The 12,576-nt window shown below is 47.0% G+C and overlaps 1 protein-coding gene across 1 annotated transcript in view; it reads right to left on the bottom strand.

Annotated features, from left to right (window-relative positions):
• Positions 1 to 5,204: 5,204 nt before the first annotated feature.
• Positions 5,205 to 12,576, bottom strand: part of PTTG1IP (PTTG1 interacting protein) — a 37,596-nt gene continuing 30,224 nt past the window's right edge. Inside the window, exon 7 of the mRNA XM_088474131.1 lies at positions 5,205 to 6,944. Coding sequence (XP_088330257.1) covers positions 6,901 to 6,944 — 44 coding nt within the window. The 3' untranslated portion in view covers positions 5,205 to 6,900. The remainder of the gene's footprint in view (positions 6,945 to 12,576) is intronic.

Raw genomic sequence — 12,576 nt, 5'->3', positions numbered from 1 at the left:
GCATACCACAACAGACACTTGGGTAAGGGAAGTGGTCTCTCAAGGTTACGCCCTTCCCTTCCAATACAGACCTCATCAATTCTTCCCTACGGGACTTCAGATGGATCAGGAAAAGGCATTGGAACTGCAGAAAGTTATACGATCTATGCTCCTACAGGGAGTTATAGTTCCGGTACCTACTCCCCAGAGGGGAATGGGCTAGTATTCCACTCTCTTTTTGGTTCCAAAACCGATACAGGCCTATCCCAAACCTCAAGTCCCTAAACAAGTTTCTCCGAGTGCTTCGGTTCAAAATAGAAACCCTACGGGCAATTATACTGGCTATGGAACCTGAGGATTTTATGGAGTCTCTGGCCATTCAGGATACCTACCTGCATGTCCCGAGAGCTTTGGCTCACCAGAGGTACCTCAGGTTCGCAGTGTTGCAACAACACTTCCAGTTTCAGGCCCTGCCGTTTTGACTGTCCATAGCACCCAGGGTGTTCACCAAACTCATGGCAGTGATGGTGGCCCAACTGCGGCTGCAGGGGGTCCACCTGTGCCCTACCTGGTCAACCTACTATTGCTAGCCAGGTCTCCGGTATTTCTTCAACATCTACAGCTGACAATAACAGTGCCACGGTTGGTTGATCAACTGGAAGAAGTCCTCGCTGACGCCCTCACAGAGGATGCTACATCTTGGGGCATTGTTGGAATCTGAACAGGAGGATTTTCTTGACCAGGGACAAGATAACCACGCAGCAGAAGCGGGTTTACAGCTGCCTGCACAGTCGCCAGGTGTCGATTCACTCGGCAATGCAGTTACTGGGCTCCATGGTGTCGACCTTTGACATGGTGGAGTATGGCCAGTTCCATTCCCAGCCTCTACAGACACTGATCCTTTCCAGATAGGACGGATCTCCATGTTGCAGACGAACCCAGACATTGGTACTGTCTCCGGGAGGTATGTCTGTCTCTGACTTGGTGGCTCCACACAAGTCACCTTACCAAGGGCCGCCCCTTTTGAATCCCGGAGTGGGTCCTTCTGACAACGGACGCCTGTCCCCAGGGTTGGGGTGCAGTGACAGGTTCACACCTCTTCCAGGGAAGGTGGACAATAGGAGTCCATGCTTCCAATAAACATATTGGAACTCAGGGCTGTTCTAAGGGCTCTTCAGCAAGCAAGGCTCATGCTTCACAGAAAACCACATAAACCGCCACGGAGGCATTCGAAGTCAGGCGTCACTAATGGAAGTGTCCCGCATCCTGACTTGGGCAGAGGAAAATGTCCCCGCCATATCGGCGGTGTTTATTCCGAGAGTCCTGAACTGGGAAGCGAACTTCCTAAGCAGTCACGATGTACACCCAGGGGAATGGTCACTTCACCAGGAAGTATTTCAGCTTCTGGTGAACAAGTGAGGACTTCCCGAAGTAGATCTAATGGCATCTCGGCACAATCACAAGTTGCCAAGGTACGGCTCAAGAACAAGAGACGTGGGGGCTCTGCTGGTAGACGCTCTGTCGGTCAAATGGACCTTCCAGTTCGCGTACCTGTTTCCTCCATTCTCCCTCGGGTGATTCGGAAGTTCAAGCAAGAAGGAGGTATGCTACTGCTGGTAGCTCCAGCGTGGCCCAGACGTCACTGGTACGCAGATCTTCGGAGTCGATCCATAGACACTCCGATGCTGTTGCCTCAACGTCCGGACCTGTTGCCCCAAGGTCCTTGCCTCTACCCGGACCTGAGTCGTCTGTCTTTGACGGCGTGGCTCTTGAGACTGCCCTCTTGAGTTCCAGGGGTTTTTCCAGCTTGGTGGTGAACACCATGGTCAGAGTTCGCAAGCCTGCTTCTGCGAGAATTTATCACAGAGTGTGGCACACCTTCTTTGAATGGTGTCGCCCCAGAGGTAATAATCCTCAGACATTTGGATTATCCAGGATTTTGGCATTCCTACAGGTGGGCTTAGATCACGGTCTTCGCCTTGCTCCTCTGAAGGTGCAGGTTTCTGCCCTGTCAGTACTGTTTCACCGTAGGATTGCTACTCTCCCGGCTGTACACACCTTTATGCAAGGTGTGCTTCGCATACAACCTCCCATACAACCTCCCTTTACCCCACCGGTGGCTCCTTGGGATTTGACTGTGGTCCTTAGGGCTCTACAAGGACCGCCTTTTGAACCACTGAGCTCAGTGGATTTAAAATGGCTCACAATTAAACTGTTTCTTCTAGCCATTGCTTCGGCCAGAAGGGTATCAGATTTGGGGGCTCTTGCATGTCGCCCTCCCTTTCTGATTTTTCATAGGGACAGGGTGGTTCTTCGTACACACCCTGGTTTCCTACCTAAGGTGGTATCCAGCTTCCACATTAATGAGCAAATAGTACCAGCTTTTAACTCCCCAGACCTTTCAGCTGGTGAGGCCTCTTTGGATGTGGTACGTGCTTTACAAACTTATGTGGACCGTACCTACTCATTTCGGAAGTCGGATTAGTTGTTTGTCCTTTTTGGTTTCCGAAAGAAAGGATGGCCTGCCACTAAGCAGACTTTGGCAGGCTGGATTTGCCTGACAATTTCAGATGCTTACCTTCTTGAGGGCCTTCCTGTGCCGTCCTCTGTTAAGGCTTATTCTACTCAGTCTGTGGGTCCTTCGTGGGCAGCTCATCGTGGCGTCTTTGCTGTTCAGCTGTGCAAGGCGGCCACGTGGTCTACTGTCCATACATTCTTAAGGTATTATGCATTTGATACCTTTGCCTCTCAGGATGCTTCCTTCGGGCGGCGGATTCTCCTTTCTGCACAGGAGCATCCCCACCCTTAAGGAGACTGCTTTGGGACATCCAAGGTCCCTATGGACCCTGCAGTAGAAAATAAGAGATATGGTAAGACCTTACCTTTGTTATCTCTATTTCTACCAAGTCCATAGGGATCCACAGGACTCCCGCCCTGTCGCACCTGTGTTGCAGATGGGCTGTGTTCTGGTCACCGGTTTTCCGTCTCCTTCTGTATGTGAGAATGTGATACTTGAGTGTTCCAGAATTTCTTCCTTCTCTATTCTCCTCCTCTGGCCACTGGCTTGTTATGAAACTGGGGTGCCTTGGCCTGGGGGCGGGGTATAGGAAAGGAGCCCGGTGCATCCTGGGAGCACAAATTTAACTATTGCGGTGCTCGACGACTGACATCATCAGCCTATACCCCAAGGTCTCCTGTGGATCCCTATGGACTTGGTAGAAAATTAGAAATAGAGATAACAAAGGTAAGGTCTTACCATATCTCTTATTTTTCCCCATAGTGAAAGGTTTTTGCTAAATTGCCTATAACATACATAAGGATTGCAGTATATAACACCATACGGGCATTTGTGAATTAATATCCATACCTTTTTGTGTTGACAGTGTACATATTTATGTCACATTCAATTACATCCAATACATTTTCACAGGTGAAAAAAGGAGGTAGCTATTCAATTAGGCTTCCTTTTTCACCCGCTACCTTTGTTATCAGCGGTTAAATTGATGTGTTAACACGGGTTAATGGGAGAAACCATGAAAAGTTCACAGATTTGTGCGTTAACAGAGTTGCAGCACCCGTTAAACACCTAGTTATCGGGGATTTGTTTTTTTTCACTGCTTGTGCAGTGGTGAAAGAAGATCCATGGTCAGTGCTGCACTTCTGGGGTCATTGAATAGCTCCTGGGGATCAATTAGCCTGCTGTAAATTACCACGGCTATTTGAACTCCCAACAAAGTATATTATTATTTTGTAGACTAAAGCTGGCCATACATACAGATTATCTTGGCTGGTTGGAATGGAATTCTGGTAATGGTGTTGGGAGCACATGAAAACGCTCCATTTGCTCCCAAACACCAGAAAATGGACCTTCAGTCAAGTTGGTTAAATTAGTTTGATTTAACTAATTTGTCTGATAGACAGTTCAGACAAATAGTTGGCTGGTTGGAACGATAAACTGTAAATGTGTGGCCAGCTTTAGGCAAAAAATGTATACATGTAAGGTGTTGTAAAAGTAACTACAGGTTGAGTCTCCCATATCCAAAATGCTTGGGACCAGGGGTATTTTGGATAATGGAATATTACGTATTTTGGAATAATTGCATATCATAATGAAATATCTTGGGAATGGAACCCTAATATACACACAGTGGGCCTGATTCAGACCCGCTCGTAAGCGGGTCGATGTTGCCCAAGTGCGCGTGCGCACAACGGAGGCTGCTCCGTCGTGCGCATGTGCGAGACCCGGATAGCAACGAGGAAGCCGTCGCTCCGGGTCTCGCACCAAAGGGGGCGTGCTGTTGATGGTGAGTGACAGCACGCCCCCTTTGGTGGGCGTGCCGAGGGCGTGGCTGCCCAGACGGAGGCGTTCCCATGGGAACGCCTACCGTCTGGGTCCGGCCCCACTGACATCACTAGTGATGTCAGTGGGAGCGATTTTGGCTCTGATAGAGCCAAAATCACTCCAGGGCTTGCGGCAGCGAGACCCTACCGCAGGGTCTCGTTGCAAGCCCGATGGTCTTGACCATCGCGACCATCATGGACGCTCGCATAAGCTGCTCCATAGAGCCAAAAGCACTACGGGCTTGCAGACGAGGCCCTACCGCAAGGGTCTCGTCGCAAGCCCGAAGGTCGCGATGGTCTTAACCATTGCGACCATCTTTTTGGGCGCTCGCATAAGCTGTGGGTGGTCACCCACAGCTATGCCAGCGGCCAGGAGGCTCCATTTTTAGGTAGGACGGCCCTGATTCAGAATGAGCACTCTTGTCAGAGCATCCGGCTCTGAATCAGGCCCAGAATTCATTTATGTGTTATATACACCTTTATACACACAGCTTGCAGGTAATTTTATACAATATTTTCAATAATTTGTGCCTTATACAAAGTTTGTGCACATTGAACCATCAAAAATCAAATGTTTCATTATTTCAGTCATGCCAAAATTATTCCGTATTTCGGAATATTTGGATATGGGAGACTCAACCTGTACTTATTTATCATCAAGCATATGAGGCACGTCTAAGCTGGAAGAAAGTCTTCCAGTGAATGAAGGAGTGATATTCTGGACTCTTCAGCTTGTCGCAGCGTTGTGTAGAACAACTAATCACAGGCAGGTGTGTAAAGATGCTCAAATACTGAAGTGCACCTGGCTGATATCATCCATAACTGCGCAGACTCGCTGCGTTCACAGTACACAAAAAAAAATAAAGCGGTGTGAAGACTTATATTCATTTGTCCGAACCATCAGAATATTTTTATTATTTTGGATACAGCTTACAGCAAAAAATAACTGTGCAAAATACTGTTTATTTATTAAACAAATCTCATATTAGTACAAAAATATCAGCGCAAGAGTTAGAACATTCTACTGGAAGTGTTAGTGTCACATGTATACTAAGCAGCCCTTATATATACTTTGATCAAGCTTATGGAACAAATCTTACTTACATGTTCTAGTCAATAAAGTATAGAAAGTAATCAAAGTTTACAAGTTGTGTATAAACCCCATAGCCTTAGATTATATAGAGTATGCAATGGCAATAGCTTTGGCGTTTATAGCCTTTTACTAACACTATACACCCTTTTCAAAAAATAAGATTTTATTTGGCGCGTCTATAAGGCACTAGGATTTCATAGTGGATTGAGCAAATTATTAGGAGACCTTCATCCACAGACAGACGAAGCAGCAATAAGAGTTGAGCGCTCCGATTCTTGTCCTGCCGCCCTGAGACACGGGCTACAGCGCACCTTATAAGAGAAGCTCAGTGATTGGATTATTATCTACAAAAGGAGAATTACACCCAATAAAGAGCTCATAACGTTAAACAAATACCCTCATTACTACTTATTTCGGTTCCGAGGCTCCAGTGAAACTACTATCCAACAGACCGTTGCCGGGCTACCTTGCCAGTTTCAGAGCAACAGCAGTGTTGTCAATGGCCACCTTCTGTGAGTGTGCCACTCATGTTAAGTGGGCAGCTCGGAGATTGGCGCACTGACATCTGTATGCTGGGCTCTTACAGATATCTCGTACAGTTCCGATTTAATGTCATGAACCCCATCCACAACTGAATGTACATTTGTTAAAATGATATCTGGCACTAAGGAGGTAGCAAAAGGTCAATATGGATGATGGCACGCTAAAGTACAACAAAACAAAAACAGCTAACGTCTGGAGTGTTAAGAAGAAAAAAATATTGGACACATAAAGTAACATCAGCCCTGAAACAAAGAATAACCATCACCTGCACATCAGACTGTGCTTCCAGCAGCTAAATACCAGTAAGGCAGATACAATAAACCAGCACAAAAAAAGAAAAAAATTCAAATAATTTTATCACAGAACACGAAAGGTGCTTCTTTCATCACACAGTTTGCAATAAAAGGGAGATGGAGGTTTTTGCCCAGGAAGCTCAGGTAACAATCACAGTGTTCATATCTGCACTAAAATATGCAACAATTTAGATTAACCAATTTTCTTAATACTAATGGGCGTTCCATCTCGTATAGTCACAGATATGCAGCACTCACAATTCATTGCTGGACCGTCTCACGCAGTGGAATGGGAATGGCTGGTTAGTCTGTTCTCTAGTTATAAGGCACGTTACAATACGACAACAACAACAAAAAAAAAAAAACACATTTCAGAATGGACCATGTGGGGAAAGTTCTCGGTCTTTGTGAAGATTACAAGGATGCAGAGAGCTGTACAAAAGCAGCAGACGGAGGCAGTGTTCCTTTTGCTTGTGACTCGGGTTTAGGAGACAGGCTGAAGGCGTTCCTGCACTCCTGGCAGACCAGCACTGCTGGATTACAATTATAGGATCTACACACATTTACTAGGGAAAATCTCTTGTGTTAATAAGGCGTAGGAAAAAAAAATAAAAAATAAATAAAGCTTTTGAAGACTGAAAAAATCCAGACTTAAGTGTCGAACTTTGAATAGGGATTATCTTCTTTGAACAAACCTAGAAAGAAAAAGAATAAAAGGTTAAAATGTCAATATCTGGGCTACAATGCAGCTTCAGAAGTTGTACAATGCTGGTATATAACTGCCCCACGCAGGGGAGGGGGGGAGCGCAGACACATGTATCCTCTATCTTAGGATAGTATTGTGCCCTGAAACGGGTCAGTTATATCAGAACCAGATCCTTAGACCAGATTCTGAGCCGCACGCAATGCGATGTTCACCTGGCAGAGAGATTTGTTACAACTGCGCATAAGTAAAACCGCTATGGCGTGTGCGCTACACAGTATACGCACAAAGGCGCTATTGTGATGGATTCAGACGGCATCAGAAATGTGGCGGGGAAGTGATGGACGGTGCCTGGGAGATTGCTAGTATTCGCAAAAATGGTCTGTATAGTGGACGTGTTATAGGAGTGTCGCGAGTGTGTCAATGCAAGCAGCTGCGTGCCCTGACGCACAGCCGGAGGCATAGGAGGCAGTGGTCAGACGGAGCACCTGCCACGTATAAGGACACACGAATCGGTACTACAGTGTACACAGGAGCTAAGAGTGCCTCAGTCCTCGCATATTAGACCAAATGGATGTACACAAGGGAATGAGTTTGTAGCTGTATTGCTTAAAGTCGCACACGGATGACCGCCAATAGGCAGTGCTGCGTGCGCTTTTGCACGCGGCTCAGAATCAGGCCTTATTATTTCTTTTGAAGCAATAGATAAAGGTGTGCTAGCTCCCCCTGGTGGGTAAAACGCAGTATGGTCTTAATTGGAAGTGCTTGTATATGTTAGTTAGAGCAACAGACAACAAGACTCACAGCTGCCAGGTCAGGGGAGTAGAATCTTAATTCTGGTGTAGACTTGCAGAGAGGTAATGTAACACCGACACCATATATGTAAGGTTGTTGGCTGTGACACAACTCATGTCAAAGCACAGACACATTACTGGGGGTAGTGGTGCTTCGAAGATAGGACTCTGAATTCTATGCGTGCTCTTTGTGTAATCAGAATTATGTAGCCACAGGGTTGTTTGAGTAGGGGGGGTGGGAGGGGAGACCATGATAGCTGTGTTCTGTTGTGAGTGGAGATAGCATATGGATGTAGCTACATTGCTGTAACCAGTGGCGCAGAGCTAGAACACATCATCCGTCACTGCACACCATTATCAGCAATATAAATCCGCAAAGTCCCTGACAAGAGGGCTTACCACCTGCACACAATGGATGCAGATACATTCTGGTCTTCATTAATATACCAGAGAACGTAGCCCATCAATTTACAGGAACCAAGTACTCCAGGGATGTGTGTCTTCATGAGGAAGCCTACACGGTGTAGCATGGAGATCTCCACTTTAAGGAACCCAGCACAAGTTATAAAGCCAGTATTCAGACAGGTGCGTCGGGTCGCAATTTAACCGCAACATCTTGGTTTCAATGGAATAAAAGTAGTGTAATTCCTAATAATATTGACTACAACTTATACAAGACAGTGTTGCCAAGATTATTTCCTTTTTTTTCCTTAAATTTAACACTTAACATCCATGCTAACAATGTGGTCAGATGATGGTAAGCAGACCAACACACACAGCAATACAGACTTGGAACCCGAAACTGAGGTTATAAATGAAGATATGGAACTGTTTAACCATGATTAGTACCTCACATTCACCACATGGTGGCAGTCTGTGGTCAGTGGAGTTGAAGTGAAGAGTGATCGCAAACCTTTAGGCCACAAAACCACCTAATCCAGGGATAGCAGAGCGCAAGGCTGCTCTTCCAGCCACATATTTAAGAGACTAAGTTTACAGTGTGCAAAAGAAAAAAAGCACAAAAAGGGGAGAGAAAATAAAAACCCCAAGCATTGCATAGTTTAATTACAGTACGATAAATCACTATTTAGCCTTTGTTTGAAGAAACCATGCACAAGCTTTTTATCGTGTTTCTTACAAAGACCTTGGAGAAACCAGTACATAACCTGCAACACTGTAAAACGATGTTCAGGGATACAAAATACAGGGTTGCAAATAAGATTAAAATTAGCCTTAAGGATAGGTCCTATCCATACTAGCAATTTAACCGTAACCAGCTACACTAAATGGCATAATGACAGGGTATAACTTCTAACAGTGGGTAGGAGAATCGATTTTCCCTGCTGCGTATACATATATAGCAGATGTGGGGGCAGCTGGTCACTAAGATGTCAGCAGAAGACATGATTTGGACACGAGTAACAAAAACAAAGAAATAGGTGTACTCCATTCACCTCCGTCTGCCCGCCCGCCCCTCCTACAGTAGGTGGCAGCACAGCACATGGCAGCAGACTGCGACGTGGGTTGTATCAACCCAGTTTAGAATGGATTCCTAGTCAAATAATTAGGCAAATGAGTTCCATCAGGGGTTCTCTCTTTGTGAAGCACATGACGGCCGAGGTACAGTGTAAAGTCCTTGCCGCAATTTGTGTTGGAGCTCTGATTGGAGGAGCCCATCACATGCTCCTCTGATCCGTTGAGATCAGCAGAAGCGCAGCCTCAAGGTAGTGACCCACTGTGAGGCTGTGACTGCTGCTCTACCGTCTTCCTGAGGCTGCTTTGGCGTCTGGTGAGTACACGGTGTGTGAGGGGAGGGGGGGCACTACAGTGTGGCATAATGTGCAGGGGGGGCACTGCAGTGTGGCATAATGTGCGGGGGGGGGGCACTGCAGTGTGGCATAATGTGCGGGGGGGGGCACTGCAGTGTGGCATAATGTGCAGGGGGGGGCACTGCAGTGTGGCATAATGTGCAGGGGGGGCACTGCAGTGTGGCATAATGTGCAGGGGGGGGCACTGCAGTGTGGCATAATGTGCAGGGGGGGGCACTGCAGTGTGGCATAATGTGCAGGGGGGGGGCACTGCAGTGTGGCATAATGTGCAGGGGGGGGGCACTGCAGTGTGGCATAATGTGCAGGGGGGGGGCACTGCAGTGTGGCATAATGTGCAGGGGGGGGGGGCACTGCAGTGTGGCATAATGTGCAGGGGGGGGCACTGCAGTGTGGCATAATGTGCGGGGGGCCCGATGGAGCAATTCAATTGTTGCTCTGTTCAGGTGCAAGAACTGCCAGCACCATCATTTTGGCCCAACGTGGAGGTGGAGGTTAGAAATGTACGAAAAGGCCATGGTTTGGCGCCTAAACTGTAGGACCAGGACTTCAGACTAGTTTAGCCACGAAAAGGCCATGGGTACCCAAAACAAGTAAACATCGCTTTCCGATTTCCCATCACTTTAGGGAGATTGGACGTGAAAAAAACAATTGAATCGCCCCCTCATTGTCTGTTTTTAACACGAATGAGAGGGTAACTTCAAAAGGGGGAGAATTTTAAGCGATGTGCCGTCTCGCAATGCCCCAATGCTCATCTTCGTACAGTGGTTCCCAAACTGTGCGCCACGGCAAACTGGGGTGCCGCAGGTTGGTGGTCCAGCACCAAATCAAATTCTTTATGATCAATGTGATGTAAATATGTGCACAAACAAAAGCACAAACCTGTCCACCACTACATAACCAAACCCAAGGATGACAGGTCAGCACGGGTGTAGTAGGTATTACCGCCATCCGCATAGCCGACGGTTCAAATCCCGACAGCGGCAGCCCGACAAGGGTGAAGATCCCGATCATCCCTAAGGTAAGTATCGCTAACCTAATTCCCCCCTCAACCCTCCCTTAGGGGTGCCTAATCCTAACCTACCCCCTCTAAGTGCCTAACCCTAATCCCCCCCCTCCCTGCAGCCTAAACCTAAGTCCCCCGGGGTGGGGGTGGGGGGTGCCTAACTCCCCCTTCCCCTAGCCTAAACCTTACCCCAAGTCCCCCCAGGAGCCCTAAACCTAAAGCTCCCCCCCCACCGTCTGTCCGCGCCTTGCTTACCTTCGTTCGGTATGCCGGGCGTCGGTCATCCTGCATATGGTTAATGACAGGCGTCGAAAACATTTACTGTATTGCCGATGTCGAAGCTGGTTTAGTGGCTGAGACAGAATCAGTGTAAAATTAGCTTGGAGCGACGCCATCTTGCTAATGGCAACCAGACTCCATCTTAAAAATAAGAATCTGCAAGACGCCATTTTGCGACCAGCGCCATTTTAAGTTACAACTCACGAGCTAAGTACAGATGGCAATGTTTTTGATAATCTTTTTAGAAGCCATGACAGGCCCATTCTGGGGACAACCTTGCATAGAGAAATACCAAAACAAACACAGGATCAGTTAGCAACTTGAAAAACAGCTTCCTGAGAAAAGGAATTAGAAAAAAACAATACACCAGGAACTGTTGGTATTTTTGCATATAAAGGGAGAGACCCCACATGTAGACAGGTGTAGCTGTGGCAATTGTAATATGGCCCAGACACTTGAATTTGACTGAATGAACAATGGTCTCTTTTAAACTCACTGTCAGACAGGCTGGCACCAGCACGGTTGGGGGTCTCCACCCTGTTTGAGAGTGAAGCTCACTGCCCATAACACATTTGCATTGCAGTTTGAAAATGTTAGTAAGAAATGATATAGATATAGATAGATAGATATATTAAATCCATCATAAATAGAATCACATGCATAAACACCGCACATTACGCACAGTTGCGCTGTTAACATGACGCACATTAGCGAATGCACAAGATCCTGTATAAAAACGCTGTTTATTAGCTTAGTGCGCACGCATCTGCCCCAAAGTTAGTGTCTTTTCCCAAACCCCTAATACTTACATAAAGCACACTCACATAAAAGGTTCCATAGCTTTAAAGTATAAGATCCAAGTTTTATTCATTTATTACAAATGCTGTGAAATAATATGAGATATGGTAAGAACTTACCCTTGTTATCTCTATTTCTACGAAGTCCATAGGGTTCCACAGGATACCTTGGGGTATAGGTGTGACGTCAGTCGCAGGGCACCAAAGAGTTAAGCTTTCAGCCTCCCAGGATGCACTAGGTCCCCCTCCTATACCCCGCCCCCGGGCCAAGGCACCTCAGTTAGTTACCAAGCCATAGGCCGGAGGAGGAGAAGGAAGAGAGAGAACAAAGATCTGGACACATACAAGAATCACATTCTCACCAGAGGGAGACGGAAAACCGATGACCAGAGCAAAGCCCATCTGCAGCACAGGTGCGACAGGGCGGGAGTCCTGTGGAACCCTATGGACTTCGTAGAAATAGAGATAACAAGGGTAAGTTCTTACCATATCTCATATTTTCTACTTCAGGGTCCATAGGGTATCCACAGGATACCTTGGGGATGTCCCAAAGCAGTATCCTTTAAGGGTGGGGACGCTCCTGTGCAGAAAGGAGAATCCGCCGCCCGAAGGAAGCATCCTGAGAGGCGAAGGTGTCAAACCTGTAATACCTCACGAAGGTATGGACAGAAGACCACGTAGCAGCCTTGCAGATCTGAACTGCCGAGGCACCACGTCGAGCTGCCCACGAAGGACCCACAGACCTAGTGGAATGAGCCTTCAGAGAAGGAGGGACCGGTAGGCCTTCATGAAGATAAGCTTCAGAAATAGCCATACGGATCCAGGCTGCCAAAGTTTGCTTTGAAGCAGGCCAACCCTTTTTACAGAAGCCATAGAGGACAACAAAGCGTCCGACTTCCTAAACGAAGAAGTGCGGTCAACA

This window comes from Taudactylus pleione, unplaced genomic scaffold (assembly GCF_031769625.1).
Source record: "Taudactylus pleione unplaced genomic scaffold, aTauple2 ptg000147l, whole genome shotgun sequence".
NCBI lineage: Eukaryota > Metazoa > Chordata > Amphibia > Anura > Myobatrachidae > Taudactylus > Taudactylus pleione.
Note: the sequence above shows the minus strand (reverse complement) of the source record. Positions and strands in the feature narration are given on the sequence as shown.